General features: G+C 35.7%; 4 protein-coding genes and 1 long non-coding RNA gene across 5 annotated transcripts in view; 2 read left to right on the forward strand and 3 right to left on the reverse strand.

Moving 5' to 3' along the window:
- Window positions 1-1,175: 1,175 nt before the first annotated feature.
- LOC111636270 lies at window positions 1,176-2,404 on the reverse strand. Its single transcript, XM_023381479.1, has one exon. It carries the CDS (start codon window positions 2,225-2,227, stop codon window positions 1,193-1,195), a length of 1,035 nt encoding a protein of 344 aa, XP_023237247.1. The 5' UTR covers window positions 2,228-2,404; the 3' UTR covers window positions 1,176-1,192.
- Window positions 2,405-4,004: 1,600 nt separating this feature from the next.
- LOC111636272 lies at window positions 4,005-5,834 on the forward strand. The gene is made up of 3 exons (XR_002758510.1): window positions 4,005-4,545; window positions 4,998-5,125; window positions 5,532-5,834. It is a non-coding gene; the product is annotated as an uncharacterized LOC111636272 (long non-coding RNA).
- Window positions 5,835-11,191: 5,357 nt separating this feature from the next.
- On the reverse strand, window positions 11,192-11,590 carry LOC111636263. The gene has a single exon (XM_023381470.1). The coding sequence runs from the start codon at window positions 11,588-11,590 to the stop codon at window positions 11,192-11,194; it is 399 nt and encodes a 132-aa protein (XP_023237238.1).
- Window positions 11,591-14,800: 3,210 nt separating this feature from the next.
- Window positions 14,801-23,725, reverse strand: part of LOC111636269 — a 12,556-nt gene continuing 3,631 nt past the window's right edge. Inside the window, exon 3 of the mRNA XM_023381476.1 lies at window positions 14,801-15,562. Within this exon, the coding sequence (XP_023237244.1) occupies window positions 15,407-15,562 (156 nt within the window). The 3' untranslated portion in view covers window positions 14,801-15,406. The remainder of the gene's footprint in view (window positions 15,563-23,725) is intronic.
- Window positions 21,642-23,182, forward strand: LOC111636271. Its single transcript, XM_023381480.1, has 3 exons — window positions 21,642-22,034; window positions 22,115-22,268; window positions 22,649-23,182. The coding sequence occupies exons 1-3, from the start codon at window positions 21,881-21,883 to the stop codon at window positions 22,908-22,910; spliced, it is 570 nt and encodes a 189-aa protein (XP_023237248.1). The 5' UTR covers window positions 21,642-21,880; the 3' UTR covers window positions 22,911-23,182.

Below are 23,725 nucleotides of genomic sequence, written 5' to 3' on the forward strand. Positions count from 1 at the left end.
TGATGTCAAGTGTTTAATGTCAGAGAAGTTGTTGCGAAAACCACGACAGTTCNGTTTTTTTGTTTGCTTTTCCGACATGCTATTATGGATTAAAAATTTGAAAGTTAAAAAAATTTGTAGGAAAACTTAATTTTGAATAAAAAAACTCTAATATTATCTTTTTGACAATAATATTGCACTCACGCCTTTCAAGAAACACAAGAATTGCTAAAATTGCTAGTTAACAGCTTACCAGTCTGACTGAGTGTATGACAGAAGCAAACACAAACAAGCACAGACGCGGTGCGTTCGTATTGCATGTTTGAACAAGTCGCTGACAAGTGGTTGGTTGGTTGGTTGGTAATGGTTTTTTGGCACAAGAGCCATATAGGCTAAGCTGCGCCATAACAAATGGTAAATAATTATAAACATCACAAATAAAAAACATATGACAAAAATAAATAAATAAACAACAGCAACAGCAACAAAAAACAAATATATACATATTAATAACAAACAAGAACGAACAAAAGGCTAAAAGATAAATAGATATATAAATAAATAAATAATTAAATTTCTTTACAGAAATTAATGACTTTTAAAAAGTCTAATATATCATAAATATTAGGCCTCAACCCCAGAATCTGTTTAAAACTTGCATTTCCAAAATGCTGTCTACGCCTGGTCTCAAAAACAGAGCAATCGAGCAGTATGTGTTTTACAGTAAGAGGACAGTTGCAATACTGGCATACTGGCTGCTCGTCACCCTTCAAAAGGTATTGATGAGTCAACCGAGTATGTCCAATTCTCAAACGAGTAATAATAACTTCAGATCTCCTGTTATAAAATTTCTTGTGTGTCCAATTTTCTATCGTAGGTTTGATCTCATGCAGTTTATTGTGGACTTGTGCGTTCCACATATTTTGCCATCTCTCTGCTAGTCGTTTTTTAATGACTNGTAGATGATGTCAAGTGTTTAATGTCAGAGAAGTTGTTGCGAAAACCACGACAGTTCCATTGGATTATTTTATAATCCATTATGTGTTTGAGGCAGCATTCTTTGTGAAGGTATCCCTCTTTAGTTTTACGGCTGATTTGCCTTTTGGAAATGAAGTTGGTGGTGTCACCTCCTTATTAGTCTCCTCGTCAGAGAAGTCAGAGAACTCACTCATAGACTGAGCCTCTGATCTCTTAAATTTGGAGATGGCTGCTTTTAATTTTTTTTTTTTTTGAGTGGGTTCTTAGCAGCCTTCTTAGAACCCACATTTCTTGTCATTACCCCTGTTTTTGGTAGGGGTGTTTTGGCTTTCTTGGTCTCCTTTTCTGATGATTGAATAGTTGGGAGAATTAAACATTTCGCATGGCGGGTACGAAATTCACTAGAAGAGACAGAAATATCTGTTTGAACCCCACATGTCTTTGTGGATTTCAAAACAGCAGCAAATGTTTTCTGTCTCAAAGGTGCAGTTGAAGTGACCATACGACGAGCCTCTGGGTAGGGTATGTTGTTGACTGTTTTAACCCGTTGTATCTCCTTTTCTCTTTGCCATGCAGGGCATTTTCGGGAGTAAGAAGGATGGGCATCTTTACAGTTAACACAGCATGGGGTACTGGTACACTCAGTACTCTCGTGACCTTCAGTCCCACACTGTGCACATACGCTCTTGCCACGGCAGGATGTCTGTGAATGTCCAAACCGCTGGCATTTGAAACAACGCAGCGGATTTGGAACGTACGAACGGACAGGGCAGCGCAGATAACCTGCTGTAATAAAAGATGGCAATGTCGGCTTGTTAAAGGTGAGAATTAAATGTTTGGTTGGTATTAATTTGCCATCCCGACGAATGGAGATACGTCGAACAGCAGTGATACCCTGGTCTGAAAGGTTCATCTGAATATCTGATTCATCTTCAGACATCAGATCAAACTCAGATATCACACCACGTGATGAGTTCAAACTTCCATGTGGTGTGACTGTGACTTCAATGTCTCCCAATTTCTTTGCAGCTAAAAGTTTTGCCGACTGTTGAGGTGAGGCAGTTTCTACAAGTAGATCTCCTGACCTCAATTTTTGCGTTTTTTTCAGGTGCCCGATCGTTGATTCAAATAACTTCTGAATCAAAAAAGGGGAACATTTTGACAAAGACTTTTCCCCAGTAGCATGCACTATTAAGTAGGATGGCTGACTGGCAGTGTTTTCATTCATGTTTTCTGGTTTGTCTGTATTTTTTGAAGATTTATGATCCATGATTAAATAATAATATTTCAGCTCCTAGTGACCCCACCCACCATGGGGTCCAACAAGGGGATGCCATCACATGGGAGACTTCCATAGACCATCACACCAGGGTTTCCCAGGAGCTATACCCTCACAATGCAGTCAAGAAGAGCACATCTTGTCTGACGTGTCTGCCCGGTCTGCATCGATCGGTTGACTCCAAGCCGAAGTCAAGAATGACTCAACAACCAGCCGATTGACTCAAACGGAGCCTGATTTGAGCCTCCCGTTTATCTGAAGCAGGGGCCAAAGCAGTGTATTGAGGACGTTATGTTGCCCCTCAACTACCAGGATCCCCCTTTCCGGCATACGAGACACCACGCACGGCAAACACGTGGGTGGGCATTTAGATCCCAGGGATGGTAAAGAAGAATTACTAAACCATCTCTGGGAGGTCCCCTCACCACAAACAGGAACCCACATCGAGGGGGATATAATTTATGAAGAGGATGAATCCAGCTCTTACATCGATTCATCAGAAAGTGATGAAATTGAATCAAAATGTATTTCAACTGATTCTATTAAACCAGATGGCAAAATCATGATCGATAATGATGATGGGCATGGTAGGATGATAAGTTATTGCTTTTATTTTTATAACACAACGTCTTTCAATTTCTTTTATAATTTAACAGTAAGAAAAGTCTTAAAATCAGCTGTATAAAAATGTTAACATAAAATTAGATAATGAATGTATCTTGCATTGTTAATGAAATTAAAGTGTAAGAATACTTTAGAATTTATTTTACTTAAGCAGAAGTTTCTTTGTTGAATGAAAAATATTCTAATTTTTGTTGTATCTGTTTAATTAAAATTCAAATTTTGTCACTCATTGTATCACCCCCTTCTTAAATTGCTGATTAGTATTCGAAATCTTGTGTTCACTTTGTACGGATAATGTAACCGCATGTTTGAGAAGCGTGATGATTTTTGTATAATTTATACTTAATGGCTGCATTATATTTTTTACAAAGAGAAAAGTGCAACACACATGCTAAGCATACAATATTGTGTTTTTCAGAAATATTTTGGAGCGTAGAAAAAACCAGCACTCAAAATTTGAACAATTTTATTAAATCAGAAGAAATCGTAGGTGAAAAAGAGAATATTTTGACAGAAAAAGGATCCACTGTAAAATCTAAAAAAAAGGTTAGAAAATATTTTCCTGTTTGTCTAGGTTAAATTAAACACGTGTTTTCATTTCATGTTATACTTTCATTTTCGACCACATTTTCATTTTTTTATATGTTATTCTGAATTAATTGTTTTGAATTAAGTCATTAAAATGATTTAATTAAACTTTTTGTAACGGTTTAATTTTCATTAAATTATAACATTTCTTTCTCGTAATATTTAGTGACATTAGCTTGTTTTTTACTATTCATTTTTCTTCGTGTATATGTTATTCATTAAGATAAAATTTAAAATTATTTTACTGATTTCGAACTTTTTATTTTTCTTAAAATTTATGCAAATTTCATAATATATAGATCTAAAATTTTTGAAATAAATATCAATATTTTTATTTATGAAATTACTTTTCCCTTCTTTCAGCAACAGACAAAATGCGGGAATCTATTCAGTTAGTACGTCCGCAGAGTTTGGAGATTTTTATCATGTCGAAAGTGAAAAGAATAATATTATTGGCAATAGAAGCAAATAATTTCGATAAAATAGTTTATTTCAGATTTATTTATTTTTTATTCTGATTTAGAANTCCAGTAAATATACACCTGCGGTTCAAAAGTAGGTTTATGTTATTATGGAAAAACATACAGCGAGAAAATAGGAAGAAACAACATTTATTATTATGTACAAATTAAATCACAAATAAGTAATATGAACTAATAAAAGATTATAAGAGTAATAATAACGAACACCAAACATTTGTATTTTTCATATTCCAAACTGTATACCTACTAGTGCACACCCTCCATATTATCGTCAGTAAAGATTTAATGTTTTCATAATTACTCCACGATAATGTAGAATAAAGGACAATTTGAGCAATATTTTTCGTATTGCCAATTACAATCACTTTTTGCAGCTGCCTGTCATTGCTTTATTAAATTTGTTCAGCAATTACTGAAAATGTAATTGTTGAATATTATGAATCAAATTCAATATTTAATTTAATAAATATATTGAAATATTTTTTCAGAATTCAGATGATGAATCCGGCTCTCACATCGATTCATCAGAAAGTGATGAAATTGAATCAAAATGTATTTCAACCGATTCTATTAAACCAGATGGCAAAATCATGATCGATAATGATGATGGGCATGGTAGGATAAGTTATTGCTTTTATTTTTATAACACAACGTATTTCAATTTCTTTTATAATTTAACAGTAAGAAAAGTCTTAAAATCAGCTGTATAAAAATGTTAACATAAAATTAGATAATGAATGTATCTTGCATTGTTAATAGAATTAGAATGTAAGAATACTTTAGAATTTATTTTACTTAAGCAGAAGTTTCTTTGTTGAATGAAAAATATTCTAATTTTTGTTGTATCTGTTTAATTAAAATTCAAATTTTGTCACTCATTGTATCACCCCCTTCTTAAATTGCTGATTAGTATTCGAAATCTTGTGTTCACTTTGTACGGATAATGTAACCGCATGTTTGAGAAGCGTGATGATTTTTGTATAATTTATACTTAATGGCTGCATTATATTTTTTACAAAGAGAAAAGTGCAACACACATGCTAAGCATACAATATTGTGTTTTTCAGAAATATTTTGGAGCGTAGAAAAAACCAGCACTCAAAATTTGAACAATTTTATTAAATCAGAAGAAATTGTAGGTGAAAATGAGAATATTTTGACAGAAAAAGGATCCACTGTAAAATCTAAAAAAAAGGTTAGAAAATATTTTCCTGTTTGTCTAGGTTAAATTAAACACGTGTTTTCATTTCATGTTATACTTTCATTTTCGACCACATTTTCATTTTTTTATATGTTATTCTGAATTAATTGTTTTGAATTAAGTCATTAAAATGATTTAATTAAACTTTTTGTAACGGTTTAATTTTCATTAAATTATAACATTTCTTTCTCGTAATATTTAGTGACATTCGCTTGTTTTTTTACTATTCATTTTTCTTCATGTATATTTTATTCATTAAGATAAAATTTAAAATTATTTTACTGATTTCGAACTTTTTATTTTTCTTAAAATTTATGCAAATTTCATAATATATAGATCTAAAATTTTTGAAATAAATATCAATATTTTTATTTATGAAATTACTTTTCCCTTCTTTCAGCAACAGACAAAATGCGGGAATCTATTCAGTTAGTACGTCCGCAGAGTTTGGAGATTTTTATCATGTCGAAAGTGAAAAGAATAATATTATTGGCAATAGAAGCAAATAATTTCGATAAAATAGTTTATTTCAGATTTATTTATTTTTTATTCTGATTTAGAAAAAGTTTTTCTTTAATTTATTTGTTGTTTGTTTGCATTAAGAAAAGAAAAATGGTTTTTCTTTGGATGGATTTATACAAATCAAGTCGTGCATGTGCAACTTGATTTGTATAAATCCATTCGAACTCAAACTTTAAACGACATGTTGACTGAACGAATTTTTAACGGATATCAAACATCTATCTAGAAAATGTTTGGAACTTGAAGCAGAGCCCTGATGGGGTTCAAAAACGTTTGTTTATCAATCTTTTTACGTGATCACACCGTAAATGGTTCTGGTACATAATTTTTCAATACGAAAAAGTTGAAGAATATAATTAAGCCACAAGAAATCATTAATAATAATGAGTGTATTTTGCCAGATGAAGAATTCTCATTAAAATCTGAAAAGAAGGTTAGAAAATATTTTCCTGTTTAACTTTCGTCTAGGTTAAATTATACACGTGTTTTCATCTCATGTGAAACTCTCATTCACGACGACATTTACATTTTTTTCCTCTATCTTATTCTGAATTAATTGATAGTTTTAAGCGGTTAATGTTTGAATGGTTTGATGAACAACCCTATTCGATCTGCGTACAGAAATTCCACACATGCATGCAAAAACAGGATGAGTGAGTTCAAAAATTTGCCATTCAGTTACAAACTCTAGCCAGTGACACAGTGATTGCGCAGGCTGGAGAAAACGAGCAGGAAACTGAGATTTTCAAGCAGTGCAAGCAAAAAAGAGCTAGATGAAAAGCTTCAGATTCAGTTTTTGCATGGTCTCAACGACCGTATAAAGAACGGAACGGCTTGACCCATGACCCTCGGACATTTTTGGATGCATTAGAAATCACAACGCGAGAAGAAACAATCAAACAATTAGTGGGAAAAATGCAAAATTGAGTTGCGAGTGTGGATACAACAACCGAAGCAGCTTTAGCACACAAGGAGATAGAAAATTGGCAGTCCGAGTCTGAGCTAGAAGCAAAAATAAACCAATTTAGGCAATTAGCTAATTTAGAAAAGAAATTCAAGCCTTGGTCAACTCTGGGATCAAGACCAAAAGATAGGTCCCGAGAGAGGAAAATGCGCAAGACAGACAGTTTCCGCTGTCTAGAAATAAGGCAAACGAGGCATACACACCATCTCAAAATAATTTTCAGGTCCACATTATCCAGTTCCCTCAAATTACCCTTTGACCCCATCTTTTAATAACAATTGGCCAACATTTGTGAGGCAGCCAAAACAAACCACTTATGGGCAGGGCTAAATACTATCCTTATGATTCCAGAAACTGGAGGGCACCTATGCCAGTTGGTTTGCACCCACATATTATGCACAGGCAAGGAAGCCTAAATGGTGGAGACTCACATTTTCCCCATCCTTCACATCCCGATACTCGTGGGAGGATGTGGCTCTTTTTTATGCTGCGTATTATGGACAGGGGTGGCCAGGTGAACAGTTCAGTAATAAGCACTCATCACCTAATGTAACAGTGACTGAGTATCCAGCATTGCCCACTCCAGAAAGCTCGTCCGGAAGGGCATTAGAAAATTTGCGGGAACAAGCGAAAAATGCCAATCAGGATCGAAAATCAAGACCAAATGGAAAGAGGAAATGGATTTGTGTGTTTCACATAATTTGCCATCTCTCTGCTAGTCGTCTTTTAACGACTAGCTTCAAATCACCTCCTTCAATATGCATTGTATGCTATGAAGGACTTGCTGACTTAGCAGCTGTGTCAGCTTCATTTCCTCTTATACCCACGTGGCCTGTGACCCAACAAAACTTTACAGAGGACTTACACGTAGTAAGATGACAAATTAGTTTCCAAATTTTAATCACTATTGAATGAGGACTAGGTTCACACAAGGTCAAAGCCTGAAGTGCCCTAACTGAGTCACTGTAAATCATGCAGCAACAATGACCTTTTCTGATTACATATTTTAAGGCTAGATGAATAGCTTGCAGCTCTGCAGTAAAGATGGATGCATTTGGTGCAATTTGTTCTGCCACGATATCATCCTGACAAACGAAGGCTGAGCCAACATAATCATCTGATTTACAACCATCACTATAAATAGGAATTAAGTTCTTGTCTTGGTGTTGAATTTCTGCAAAGTGCTGTATGTAGACATAGTCTGGAGTGGATTTCTTAGGAAACTGCTTTAAACTAAAGTCAACATTTATCACAGGAGTTGACCAAGGTGGTATACTATCAACCTCAACCTGTGAGACGTTGCTTGTGTCCAAGTCAATCGTGCTGCTTACATTCTCCATTCTTATGACGAATTAGCAACACTACTTGGGCAAGCTTCAAATAACCTTTTCAGCTGAGTACCTCATACTGTACAATCAACTGAAGGTTTAGTATAAGATTTCTGTTTTATATAATAAAAAAGAGACAACTGTTCTCTCCTAAGAGACAGTGGAGTCTCATAAGCATCCACGTACAAACTTTGAACAGAAGTTCGAAAAGCACCACTGCACAAATGTAATGCTTGATGGCAAATTGGATCCAGCATCCGAAGAGTAGATTCTCACGCAGAGCCATAAACAATGCATCCATAATTCAGCTTTGAGTGGACAAGGGCTCTATAAATCCTGAGCATAGAACATTTGTCTGTTCCCCAGGATGAGCAGCACAGTACCTTTACAAGGTTCAAAAATTTTAAACATCTACTCTTCAAACTGTGCAAGTGTGGTAAGAATGTCAGTTTATGGTCAAATAAAACTCCCAAAAACTTAGCCTCATTCACAATTGAAATTTTAGCCGCACTTAAATAAATTTCATGATCCAATTGCAGTTCACACCTTTGGCAAAAGTGGATGCACAAGGTCTTCGTTGTGTTAAATGTAAAGGCATTGGGACTTTACATTTAATGCAACGAAGACCTTGTATATGCGATTTAGGGAGGTTTGCAGTTGTCTCTCAATGAAACTCACTTTACTAGACTGGTAGGAGATCTGAAAGTCATCAACATACAATGAGTGTTTCACACTGGGAGAGAAACAGTTAGCTATGCTGTTGATTTTGATTAGGAACAGAGTCACACTCAAAATAGAACCTTGAGGAACACCTTCTTGCATGAAAGGCCTAGATAAAGTGTTGCCCATCCTGACATGGAATTTTCGATTCTGTAGGAAGTTTTTTATAAAAACTGGAAAGTTACCCCGTAATCCGAATTGGTACAGATCACAGAGTATCCCATATCACCAACATCCATCATAGGCCTTCTTTATGTCAAAATTCACATACACTAAGTGCTGTCGTCTAACAAACGCTTTGCATATAGATGTTTCAAGGTTAACCAAATTATCCATGGTACTTCTGTTCCTACGAAATCCACTCTGATGTGGTGAAAAGTAGTTCTTTTCCTCTAGGAGAAACATCAAACGTCTGTTTACCATCCTCTCAAAAAGTTTACACAGGCAACTTGTCAGAGAGATATTGCTGTAATTAGAGGGATATTGCTGGATGAAACAGAAAATGTTTCACCCAATAAATCAGTAATAACCTGTATATCACTGATTACTGTGCCATTATTTTCCAGCAGGGACAGAGAATGAGAAGCATATGTCCCATTAATTTTATGAATTTTATTATGAATCATCATAAATTTATGGAATTTATCCCAATCTGCTTTTGAGCTAGTGGAAGATGTTATGCTAGAGACATACTTCCTCCAAGAATCCCTTTGGTTTGCCTCCTTATTCTTCTGGCATTTGCCTTTACTTTTTGAAAAGCAACCAAATTTTTAGCAGTGGGGTATCTTCTGAAAATCTCCCATGCTTTCTTTTGTTTTTTAAATGCTGCCTCACAATTCTGGTCCCACCAAGGTTTCAGATGCTTTGGGTGTCTGGTTGATGTTTTCCCCATTGTTTTTTCAGCTGCCTGTATGATATTGGAAGTGACAACTTCAACTGCATCATTGATATCAGCAATATTCACTGTATCCTCAGTGATGTTGGCTATAGAGGAAAAAACAGGCCAATCGGCTGTTTCCAGTTTCCAGCATGGTGGACGGGTTGTTTCACAGCTTTCTCTGCCGTGATATTTTAGAAATATTGGGAAGTGGTCACTAGAGAGTGGATTACATCCAACCTCCCATGAAAATGCTGAAAACAGGTTTGGAGTTGCTAAAGATAGATCAATGGCAGTGAATGTTCTTGTCAGGGCATGAAAATACGTCACTTCTCCAGTATTAAATAAATACAGTTGTGATTACCTATAAATCTCTCAATGGCTCTGCCTCAACAGTTGATGTCGGGACTGCTCCACATAGGATTGTGGCCATTGAAATCATCCAGTAAAAGAAATGGAGTTGGCAGCTGTTCAACTAATGCATCCAATTCATCCTCATTGACTCTGACATCTGGTGGCAAGTACAGAGAACAAACTGTGACAGTTATGCCAATTGAAATTCTGACTGCCACAGCTTGCAGCTCTGTTGTTATTTGTACCAGTAAGGATGGGATGCGATTGAAAACCAGTATAGCCACACCACCACTAGCACAGTTGTGACTATCATCATCCTTGCGTAAAGTCCAAATCCTTTTAAAGTAATTTTCTCTCCAAATTTCAGATGAGTCTCCTGGAGTGCCACGCAGAGAATGAGGTAGATGATGTCAAGTGTTTAATGTCAGAGAAGTTGTTGCGGAAACCACAACAGTTCCGTTGGATTATTTTATAATCAATTATGTGTTTGAGGCAGCATTCTTCACGACAGTGTCCCTCTTGAATTTCACTGAGGATTTTCCTTTTGGGGATGAGGTTGGTTGGGTCACCTCTGAATTATTTTCTTCATCAGAGAGATCAGAAAACTCACTCATGGCGTGAGTCTCTGATCTCTTTGATTTAGAGAGGACTGCTTTCAATATTTGTTTGTTGAGTGGGTTATTATTAGCTTTTTTAGAATCCACATTTCTAGTTATTACTCCTGTTTTTGATAGGAGTGATTTTGTCTTTATGTTCGCCTTTTCTTCTGTCTCTTTAGATTGAATTAGTAAACATTTAGCATGGCAAGTGAGAGATTCCTTTGGAGAAACAGAAATATCTGTCTGAACTCCACACGTTTTTGTAAATTTTAAAACTGCAGCAAATGTCTTCTGTTTCAACAGTAAACTCGAAGTGACCATGTGATGAGCCTCCAGGTAGGTAGATTGTTAACTGTTTTTACGCATTGGATTTCTTTCTCTCTCTCTGCCATGCAGGGCATTTTTTGAGTAAGCAGGATGAGCATCTTTGCAATTCACACAGCATGGAGTATTGGTACACTCAGTACTCTGGTGGTCTTCAATTCCACACTGTGCACATAAGTTTTTGCCTCGACAGGATGTTTTAGAATGTCCAAACCGCTGGCATTTGAAACAGCACAGTGGATTTGAAATATATGGGAGAACCGGACAGTGCAAATATCCTTCTGTAAGAAAAGATGGTAATGTCAGTTTATTAAATATCACGATTAGATGTTCTGTAGGAATTATCTTGCCATTTCAACAAATGGAGATGCGTCAAACAGCAGTAACTCCTTGATCTGAAAGGCTGATCTGAATATCTGATTCATCTTCAGACATCAAATCGATTTCAGATATCACACCATGTGAAGAGTTCAAACTTGTGTGTGGTATGATGGTGACTTGTACGTCTCCTAGAGACTTCGTTTTCAAAAGCTTTTCTGACTGTTGAGGGGAGGCTGCTTCTATGAGTAGATCTCCTGACCTGAATTTTTGGATTTTTTTAAGGTGCTCGATGTTCAATTCAAAGAGTTTCTGAATAAGAAAAAGAGAACGTTTAGAAAGAGGTGTTTCTCCTGTAGCATGAACGATGAGGTAAGATGGTTGGTTGGAGGAACTGACCTCCTTTGGTGGCAATGCATTCGTACATGTTTGTTTTGATTTTAATGAATCCATATTTAGAGATGAGTATTCAGCTCCTTGCAACCTCACCCACCATGGGGCACAAGGGGATGCCATCATATGGGAGACTCCCATAGACTGTCACACCAGGGTTTTCCAGGAGCTATACCCTCACAAAGCAGTCAAAAAGAGCACATCTTCTCTGATGTGTCTGCCTGGTCTGCATTGATCAATTGACTCCAGGCCAAGGTCAAGAATGACTCAACAACCAGTCGATTGACTCAAACGAAGCCTGATTTGAGCCTCCCATTTATCCAAAGCAGGGGCCAAAGCAGTGTGTTGGGGACGTTATGTTGCCCCTCAACTGCCAGAATACCCCTTTCTGGCATATTACTAGAATAACTAAACCATCTCTGAAAGGTCCCTCACCACAGACAGGAACCCACATCAACGGGTATAAAAAAAATGAACACCAAACATTTGTATTTCTCAGATTCTTAACTGAATACCTACTTTTGATTGACTAATTTAACTAAACTTGATTAACGATAATACAGGGGTATTATCGTCAATCAAGTTTTAATGTTTTCATTATTACTCTGCGATAATGTACAATAAACGACAATTTGAGCGATATTTTTCCTATTGTCAATTACAACTACTTTTTGCAGCTGCATGTCATCGCATTATTAAAGTTGCTCGTCAATTAAAAAAACTATAACTGTTGAATATTATGAATCAAATTTAATATTTAATATATATTGAAAGTTTTTCAGTATCTTGCGAAAAATTCAGATCAAAAAGTTCCTGTAACTCAATCAAAGATGACAGGTTTTTCGAATGAAGACTTTCAAGATCGATATTTATTCAGAAAATTTGTAAAATTAGAGAAGTTTTCATTAGTTAGAAATGTAATATGCTAGAAGATGAACTGAAACCTGTAAACAATTCATCTGAAAGTGATGATGTTGAATTGGAGAGTACTTTAAGCAACTGTGGACAATTTGATATAGAAATCTATAATGATGATCAACATGGTAAAATGATATGTTATTGCTTTTATTTTTATAACACAACATCTTTCAATTTGTTTTATAATTAAACAGTTATAAGTTTTAAAATCGTCTGTATAAAAATTTTGACATAAAATTAGATAATTAATGTTTCTTGCATTGTTAATGAAATTAAAATGGAAGAATACTTAAAATTTATTTTACTAATGCAGAAGTTTCTTTTTTGAATGAAAAATATTTTAATTTTTGTTTCATCTCTAATTAAAATTTGAATTTTGTCACTCATTGCATTACTCTGTGCACTTTGTCATTCTTGAATTGCTGATTAGTATTCAAAATCATTGATATCTTGCATTCACTTTGGACAGATAATGTAACTGCATGTTCGAGAAGCGTGATTGTGCTTATATAATTTATACTTAATTAATGGTTGCATTATAGTTTTTACAAAGAGAAAAATGCAACACACACTATAAACGTACCATATTATATTTTTCATAAATATTTACAAACAAAGAAAAAAACAACATGCAAAAGTTGAAGAATTTAATTAAGTCAGAAGAAATCATGGATAAAAATTAGAGTATTTTGCCAGAAGAATGATTCACACTAAAATCTAAAAAAGAGGTTAGAAAATATATTTCCTGTTTAACTTTTGTCTAGGTTAAATTAAACACGTTTTTTCATCTCATGTTAACTGTCTTTCATGACCACATTTCCATTTTTTTGTCTATCCTATCCCAAATTAATTGTTTGATGTCCTTTTTTCAAAAACTATTGACAAACACATTGCACTAATTGGTAAGGTTTTAAGCATCTTGGATGGTACTAACTTGAAATTACACCCCAGTAAAAGTAAATTCATATTGGAAGAAGTCTGTTACTGAGGACACATAATTAGGAGAGACGGCATATTGGAAGAAGTATGTTACTGAGGACACATAATTAGGAGAGATGGCATCCTCCGTGACCAAAAAAATGTAAGTGCCATACTTAACGTCAGCCCACCTGTAAATGTAAAGGAAATAAGGAGTTTCCTGGGAATGGTTGGTTTTTTCGTGTCTTCACACAAAATTTTGCTGAGATCCCAACCCCCATACCAATTTAACAAAGAAAGGTATAAAGTTCAAACTTCTATGCATGATGTAACAATAGCTTTCAAAAACTCAAACTTCTATTAACTAAATCCCCTGTACCTATTCATCCTGATTTTTCTGAACCCTTCCATATATATACTAATGCTTCGGAGTTATGTGCAGGCGCAGTTTTGGGACAGATGAGAGAAGAAAAAATTTTTCCCGATCAGTTATTTCAGTAAGAAGTTTCATGGGGCATAGCTCAGATATTCGACCATTGAAAAAAGTGCCTGCCCATTATACTAGCCCTATGGCATTTTAAACCAATGATCTTGGTCCAGGACGTAAATATTTATTCCGATCACAAGCCATTAACATATATCAAAACAATGCAAAATCACAATAAGAGACTAATGCATTGATCAATCGAACTGTCTGATTATAATTATGTGGTGGCAGCCGCCATTTTCGACAGCCTACACAAAGCCTACAATAACCTCCTCGAAGAAAAAGATTTACTCTTCAAAAAGCTTGCCGAATCTCCAGGGACTTTGGCACCCGCGTGCCACCACACACCCCAAGTACAGTCCTCTGCAGACGTAATTAACTCCTTGGGACTTTACCAATTTTTGATATTGATGTAATTAAACGTAAAAAATACTTAAAACTGAAAAAAAACAAAAGAAATGCGTTAATTTTGAAGAAAAAGCTTCAAATTTTATTTTCCTTTGTAAGCCTTTCTGTGAAATCTGGCACTGATGAGTCATTATTTACACAGCTGGATGACCTTGAACACAGATGGAGTTGGATTTCCCGGGTCATTCTCATAAAAGTCTCAGGAGGCAATGGGTTAATAGTAGGGTAAATACTAGCTGGCTGTATATTTTTAAATATTTTTAAAAAATTAAAATTTTTATTGCGATTTCCGACTCCCCCGACTTAATTAAACTTATATATAATAAAATCTATTAATTAAAGAAATTAAAAAACTATTGGAGGTCGTTTTTGATATCAGAAAGTAGCTTTAAATAACTTTACCGAAGTAAAATCCGTGCACTACAACTTTAGAACTATGAATGAAATTTGATATCAAAATCCCATTTAAAAACAATTAAGCGTTAATCGCACATCATTAAAGGTTGATTAAAATCGCGATAAAATTTCTTTGTGCGGGTAAAAATTTTTGAAAAAATTTGGAGACCTAAAAAACATTCCAAAAATTTAAAAAAATTCAAAAATGGCCTTAAGGACCGAGTTTTTCGTAACGCTATGTAACTTTCCCGAGATATCTCGAGCTTGAGGCTTAAGGTGCCTCTACGCACGGCCAACGATATAAGATACCCCAAAGAAAACAATAAAGCCGACGAAGTAATGGATAAATTGGAGAAAAACGTAAACCCATCTAATATCGGGGTCGGAGTCGAAACTATAAAGAAAATTAAAAACGGATTCACCATCAGCTGCAGCAATGCCGACGGAGCTTCTGGACCATCTCGAGAACTGAAGAAAAATGTAAAGAAGCGGAAATAAAAACACGCCCAGTAACCGTTCAATTACTGTGCTTTTTTTTTTAAGCCGCATTCATCTGAAAAGTGCGCGTGCATGTCAGAGCTGCACGAACGTTTTCCTTCTCCTCCTCGTGGATCCGCCGTAGACGACGTCGTCGTAGTCTGCCACCATGGTAAACAGAAACAGAAAGAGAGGAAAAATGAAAAAGAAAACAAAACTCCCAACAACACACCCCCAACGTGCGCCCATCAAGAAGCAGAAATACAAACAAATTAAAAATGAGCAATGCTCACCGACGTCGGTATAACGTCATCCTCCTCTGGAGCAGGACGCTGACGGCCTGGGTGATGCTGAGCAGGCGGTGGTCCGTCGCCTGCCTGCCAATTGTGGGCGCCGCTGCTGCTGTGGAATCGTTCTCCTCGTCCGAGCTGCAAAAAGGAATGAAACATCAGACGTCTGACATTCAGAGAAACGAACAAATCCGAAATTCCCGTCCGAATTGCCCGAAAAGCGCCTCGAAAGCCTCCATTTCTCGGGAGCTAGCAAGACAACGCGCCATTCTCTGCAATGGGTAATATTATGATCAATGGTGATGAAAATCTTAAAAAAAATGAGTTGACCGTTTAAATATAAAATTATAGAATTCATTACTGACAATACTAGTTGTTAAATCTGAAACAAAACAATTTGTTAGTTGTTCAACACATTACTGACAGAGAAGGGAGTTTTTGAAAACAAAATATTAAAAAAAATTAGCAGTTTTTTATTGTACTTCACAATGGAGGATCAGCAGTGTCTATTACTTTCGCGGGAGACAATAAACAACACTTTACTACCCTGAATTTGAAAAATAATACGATCCTGAAATTTAACAAATCTGATGTCAATAAGACAAAGTTGAAATTATTTATATCCAGTTGATATTTGATAAGTTTAATTTTTGCATTTACAGATCAAATTTCAGAAAATATAAATAAAAATCTGTTTTTACTAGTTATGTGCTGTATCGTTAAATGTATATCCGCAGATACAGATACCGTATCTGTATCTGAAAGTTGAGATCCGTATCTGAGATACGGATCTCAACTTTCATACTCAGTCGGCATACTACTCAGATCACCTAGTCTCAACCAACAACACTCCAAATCAGATAAAGATAATTGCAGAAGAAATCCACAGACATGGACTCGACAGGTACAATAATTACAGACTGATGCATCCGGCAACTGACCCCCTAAGGTTGATCTTTCCCCAGATCTGAAAATAAAAACAGGAATCAACATCTTTACCAATGGGTCCAAAAGCCCACAGGGAGTGGGGGCAGCCATGGTGATCTTAGACAACTGTAACAGAATAGTCTACCAGGCCTACTTCAAATTGGATTCATTTTGTACAATAAATCAGGCTGAAAGCTTAGCTATTCTTAAAGCCCTGCAACATGTCCACAATAATATAAAGGGCAAAACACAGCAGCAAATTACTATATTCAGCGATAGCAAGATGGCTTTAACCCAAATAAAATCTCTGAATACTAATCTAAAAATAATCAAGGATATCATCCACATGCTTACCAACCTAAAAAACAAATATACCAAAATCAAGCTACAATTAATAAAAGGACACTCAGGGGAAGCCGGCAATGATAAAGCCGACTTTCTTGCGAAAAAAGCCAGCAAGAACCTAACCAATTCTTCCTTCAACCTTGTACCTAGAGGATTTAATCCCGGGATCTCGAAAATCGGGATCCCGGGATCTCGACTACTTTTCAGTCCCAAAATTTTCGGGATTAAGTTTTCCTAATCCCGAGATTTTCGAAATTGACATCATTTTAAAAAAGTTGCAAAATAGACTGCATGAAGCGAAACGTTCAGTGCCAGTGCTTTTACAGAATTGCTTGCCTATCATTTTAATATAAAATATGAGAAATTTTATTCCAAGCAAGCAGCAGAAATTAACCTAGCGGGCTTGCGATGCTTGCTTGTAATAAAACTTCTTGTATTTTATTTTTGAATTTTCGCGGGCGCCAATCGATTTTCTGGCGCAGTCGAGAGCACTACTCAGTGTGTTTTACCTGTCAATGTGTCAGCCATCTTGTTTTGCCAGTGTGGTTAATATAGACCCGACGCCTCTCGCTTAGGGGGGTCGACCTTAGGTGAAAAGGTTACGACCCCCGCCTTGCCCGTGATCTGTCAGGATGATGCGAGAAAGTCTTTTTACATTTGGGAGTAGTGGTTTGCTGGATGCTGAGAGACTCACACAGAGACCGAATTTACAAAATTAACGTGTTTATTTTTAGAAAGGCATGCTTACAATGATCGAAACAATCAATTGTAGCCTTTACTCCTACAATCTCAATCCGTGTCGACCGGACTGCTTTCTTCCAACCTCCCCGTGTCCTCGAAGCTATAACTAGAACGGGCTTATAAGTATTTACTAACGATTCCTCCAACTTCCATCAAACCTAAACGCGTTTTCTCAGCAGCTGCATATATGTGCAACAAATTGAGAAGCAGACTTGGTGATGAGACACAGGATGCATTGTTATTTCTCAGATCATATTTTCGCAATTCAAATTAGAATGTTCCTATTAGATTAGTTTTCTTTATATTTAAGAAAAATGTGACTGATTAATATTATTTTTAAATACTTTTTGCTAAGAAACTTATCTTACTACCTACTTACTAGGTTGCTATATGAAAGTAGTCTATTTAGTCGATGTTAAGAGAGATTTTTGTTAATTTTCAATGTTTATTTGCATAGTTTGTTACATAAAGGTTTTTTCAATTTATGTGAGTTTAAAGAGATCTCAGTGATGCTTAAAAAAGAATAAATTTAACATGAAGACTGAGTGATTTTAAGTCTGGTTAGTCTGACTCTGAGTCTGATTAGTTAGAGTAATTAAATTAGCTAGGTGTATACTGTAAAATATGTTGATTTTTGTCTAAATTTTGATTTGTTGATTTCTGTAAGATTTTCTTATTTTTTATTAACCCTCAATACCGAAATAATCCCGGGATCGACTAAGTATAATCCCGAAATCCCGGGATTAGAAATAAGGACTGGGATCGAATTCCCTACTTGTACCCCATAGCTGGGTTAAAAGCCAACTACATGTGACCCTAGAAATAGCCCCGCAATAAAGGAAAGATATGTAAAAATTTGTTATGTTAAATCGTCAGGAAAGCAAATTATAAGTGTCGAATCGGCAACACCCAACTTTGACGTCGACGCACATCAAAAATTGACAGAAAAACCAAATTTTAGATATAAAAAGAAGAAAATTTAAAATATTAAAAGTTAAGACGCAGTTTAGAAAGCAAAACAAAACTAGATTAAAAAATGTCTAGATGAGCGAAGGTGTCATAGTCAACAATTAAACACGATCAGATTCGAAAAGATGATGTCGGATAAACCATCTCCAGCCGACCTTTTCCACAAACTTAACGAAACTCCATTTACACCTGGAGACAGGTGGATGACCAATTGGAAAACGGTGATGTAAGACCTATCTAATTGACAAGGAGCCGATCGCAAAAAAATATAAAAACGCAAAATTCAAGGACAACGGGACTTCCACTAAGACTTTTCCACCTAGACTACCTGTTGTGTTCGTTTGTCGACAGCTGTCGTGCTTCCTTTCATCTTTTGTGTGCTGTCACTTCAGATCTCGAACTTCTCACTCGACGCAGTCACGGGGCCAGCGTAGGACCAGATCGACACTGAAAACAACTTACGAAGACAACCCAAAGTTCTGAACTTAAGGACCTTTGCCAAAAAAATTATTTAAGCATTATCGTCCGGAATAAACGGTTTACCTTTGTAAACACTTGTCTTTGCTGCCTTTAAAAACCGCCACCCACATATGCTAAGACCTTAGACCATCCCGACGGTAGGGAATAAAAATCTCCCCCCCAATCGGCATTCTTACATACACGACTACACTGTTAACAGGTGGCAGGAGAGGTGGAATACGGATACAACTGGCAGGAACATCTTTGGCTTTTTTCCCGACGTAAAAGTAAGGAACAACATGGAACACTTTACACCGGACTTTCATACTACCCAATTTATTACTGGTCACGGTAATTTTAAACAATATCTAAAAAGGTTCTTGAGCAAGGGAAATGGCATTTGTGACTGTGGAGTAGAAGAAGAAACACCGTACCATGTATTGTTTAACTGCCCAAAACATAATCACCATAAACTCCTAGTGCAGAGGATGTACACACAGGGACACCATTGGCCCTGTAGGTGTAAGGACTTTTTATGCAACACTGAAACTTTCTCAGCTTTTAAAGACTTTATAAAAGAAACAGATCACAGTCCCAGTTTTTTTCTCTAGTCCAGCTTCAAGCCAACGACCATCTATTCCTATGGGGGCTCACAACTAATCTACACGTGCCCTCCTCGTGAAATGTGTTTGTATAATTTATTCTTTCTCGCGTCAACAGGGTTTTGACCCCTGCTTCTGTAAAAGGAGAAACCATCTAGGGGAATCTACCTCATATTACCTGTAGCAAGTCAGCTGTTAGATCTACAGACTTCCAGGGCAGTGAAATCACTGTGTTTGCTGTTCTGTTGTCACGATCTCTTCTCATTGTTTTCCGCCACAGTCAATTGTCAGGATAAAGTTTGTACCTCGCATGAAAATTTTTCGTTTTTTTCTTAATGTTATATTCTTATTTTCATTTATTATTATTTATTTTAATGTATACACTCCAAGGTTAGAGAACATGCTATGTATTATTATTATTATTATTATTATTTTCTCATTGTATTCCGCCACAATCAATTGTCGGGATAAACTTTTGTAACTCGCATGTTCATTCTTCGTTTTCCTCAATGTTTTACTTTATTTTATTATTACTATCATTATTATTATTATTTCTTAATGCATCTACTCCAATAACGGAGCATATACTCGGTATTAACTAGGCCTTGGCCCACTCTTTATATACTTTACTCTATGGTCTCAATATATGGGGCTCGATGCTGGCTGGCCATTAATCATTATTTCACACTTTCCTATCTTTCTTGCCCCATCTTCAACCAAAACCCTATACCTTCCCCTTCTTACTTCCTTTCAAAGGCTAAGCCACTGGTACCGCCTTCTTAACATTTGCAAACCAAACCAAACCCAGTCGGTGCCAGTGTGTGTGACCTTGGACTGATGGTGACGCTTTGCGTTAGTAATGCGATGTGTTTTGACTTGCACTGCGCGTGTTTTTGTTTATAATTTAGTGTGACACGGGACAGCATAGATTACATTTGTGTTTTTGGAGAGTGTTGAGTTAAATTAAAATAAAAACATTGTTGACAAAAAAGTTTAGTAGTGTAATATGGAAATATTTTACGATAGTAAATGATTTTCGCATGATAAAATTTTTACAATATGAATGTGCCAAATATGTGATTTTAAGAAATAAAAAGTGCATCAACTGAATAAAATTTAATTCTGTGATTTGCCAAGTGTCTGTATGAATACGATAAATAATTTGTGTTTGAATTAAAATCAACTAAATAAAATTTAATTCTGTGATTTGCCAAGTGTCTGTATGAATACGATAAATAATTTGTGTTTGAATTGAAATAAATTACTGACACGGTTTCAAAAATACCAAAATAAAAAGTGATTTGAATTGAAGTTATATGAAATAGGTAGCAATAAAATAATAATAAGTAATGAAATTCATTAAGATAAAAGATCCGTTAAAGATCCGCTAAAAAGTAATGAATACGAGTACGGATACGGATCTTTTTTCCCATCCGCGGATAGATAGGGATATCCGGCACATCACCAGTTTTTACCCATAAGTATTTTATACTTTTAGATAGTTGAGAAAATGTAGAAATCGAAAATGTAATCGTAGTCCAGCATATATATCGTAAAAATATAAAAATTGCATTAAAATAACACACTTTAATGAACGTCTCAAATGAAAAAGTAACTGAATCTAGTCCCGCCGCCATATTGATTAACGCGCGATCGATTCTGAGCGTGTCGCGTTGGATCAAATTAAATCAGTGTTTCTCAACGGGGACGATATCGCCCCCATGTGGGTGTTTTTCCATGTTGAGGGGCAATTAGGAACAATTTATATTTTGGGGGGCAAAAACAATTTTCTGGGTGATATATTAAAACATTATATTAAGAATAATTAGATACTTTATTCATTATATCGTACAATAATTAAACAAATAACATTATACTAGTCACTAGTCTATTAGATGGCATTAGCCTTTGGCCCTGGGCGTCGAAATTTTGAAGCGAAGGGGGCGATACTACGTTGAAGGGGCGACAATTTGTTAGGGTCGAGTTATAAACTCCATAACGTAACCGTATCCATAAATGTTTGCTACACTGGATATCTATAGCAATAGTTATAAACTACTGTAAGGGCTTTTCCGTATCCGTAAGGGAACAACTTTTCTTACGGTTTACGGAGCAGTCCATTGTGAGCATGCGCAAAATCATCTAAAGATATTGCCAGATCTAACACTATAATTATTTATTCATTTTATAATTTTTCTATTTTTTTATGACCAAAGTAATTCTTATCTTAAAATTTTATATTTTAGAAATAGAATTGTCAGTCAAAAGTTACTTTTCAATCAATTTGTTACTTTTTGCTTGATCTGGCAACAGTTATTACCATCAACTACGATTACAATTTGTAAGTTCTGCCATTTTTCGAGTGTTCAAACATCGATTTATTGTTTTGCCATTTTTAACTGCTTTTACTACGATGGAGAAGTCAGGAGAATATTTAGGTGACAATTTATTAATTCAAGCTATACAAGAATTTCCATTTATTTATGACAAAAGTCATACAGACTTTAAAGACATTAAAAAAAAAAGTAATTCATGGAAGACCGTGGCGGAGACTGTCCAATTGACAGGTATGTAGTCACCAAATGTATATAGAGTAGATATATATTGTACGGTACGTGCAGGTATTTGAAAATATAGCATCTTTCAGTGTCTGAAGCCCAGGCGAGATGGAAACTGTTACGAGAACGCTTCGGGAAAGAAGATCGCCGATATACCCCATCTGGGAGCGGAAAAGCCTCGCAGCCTGTATGGCCATTATATCAGTCAATGATGTTTTTAAAGAATATTGTAAAACATCGCAAGTAAGTATGCTGTAGTTGACTATATTTTGAAGCATTTATTACAGTGTTTCTCAACCTTCAGATGTCTGAAAAAGTTATATAGGCCTCAATTTTTTAAACCTGTGTAGGTATTACCATTATTTGGGACATACTGTCCCATTTATAACACAATAAATCTAAAATCATGCTTTAAATACACATGAAAACAATTAATTAAATTAGAAGTAAACTATTAAAAGTAAATCATCATTTAACAAAGTTTTAATCTTTTATTACTTTATGTCTACCTGCAAACCACCTGCTCCATCATTGCGGACTAGATGTGGTCCACAGACCACAAGTTGAGAAACACTGCTTTATGATATTGCACAGTATTCTCAAATAAATTTTTTGGCTTTCAGGACTCGAAGTAATTATGCACCATCGACCGATGTTGAAGCACTCCATGAGAGTACAAGTGTACTCCATGGAGATGCAGACACATCCCCATGGAATACACTTGATACATTAACGAGAGATGTATCAGTGTGTGAACAGGATGACATTTGTGATGGTGTTGCAACCTATTGTGATGGTCCATCAACTTCTGTAGGTGACATATCAACTCACCTGACAAATATGAAAAGAAAAAAAAAACAACAGAAACTGATAATGTTGAACTAGAGACAAGCATACTAAATACTTTGTCAGCTGTGTCAACCCTATCTAATGAACATTCAGAATCGCAATAGTGATGACATTTTTGTAGAATCAGTTTTTACAAATATGTCAGAATTAATGAGAAAAATGAATCCTAAAGAAAAAAAGGAGTTTAAAATATCTATTTTGGAATTTTTAGACAAATATGAATAAATTTGAACACTCCAAGAACTGTTGTTTTGTTTGATTTGGTAAACCACATTCATGAATATACAGACAGTATTAGAATATAAGTATATACATCATTAGTACCTATATATTTTAGGTTGGGGAAAAAGAAATCCATTATTTTTACGTTCATTTCAAGTCTTTATTTAACATGGTTCCGGTTGTTCGACTTGGATCAAATATGCACCATTTTGTTTTATAATTTCTTGCCATTTTAAAGGTAACTTCATAATTCCTCTCTCGTAGAAGCCCTGGTCCCTATTGGCGAAAAACTTGACTAAGTGATTTTCGCAATCCTCTCTTGATGCCAATTTCTTATCACCAAGGAAATTTTGTAATGATAAAAAAAGATGGTAATCGCTTGGTGCCATGTCTGGACTATAAGGTGGATGCATCAAAACTTCCCAACCAAGCTCCCGGAGTTTCTGGCGAGTCACTATAGATGTGTGTGGCCTGGCGTTGTCGTGATGAAGTACAACACCTCTCCTGTTAGCCAATTCTGGCCGCTTCTGATCAATCGCTAGCTTCAAACGGTCCAATTGTTGACAGTAGAGGTCCGAATTTAGTGTTTGGCCATATGGAAGCAGCTCATAGTAGATGATTCCTTTCCA

This window comes from Centruroides sculpturatus, unplaced genomic scaffold (assembly GCF_000671375.1).
Source record: "Centruroides sculpturatus isolate CEXI.00-Female unplaced genomic scaffold, Cexi_2.0 scaffold1075, whole genome shotgun sequence".
NCBI classification, from domain to species: Eukaryota; Metazoa; Arthropoda; class Arachnida; order Scorpiones; family Buthidae; genus Centruroides; species Centruroides sculpturatus.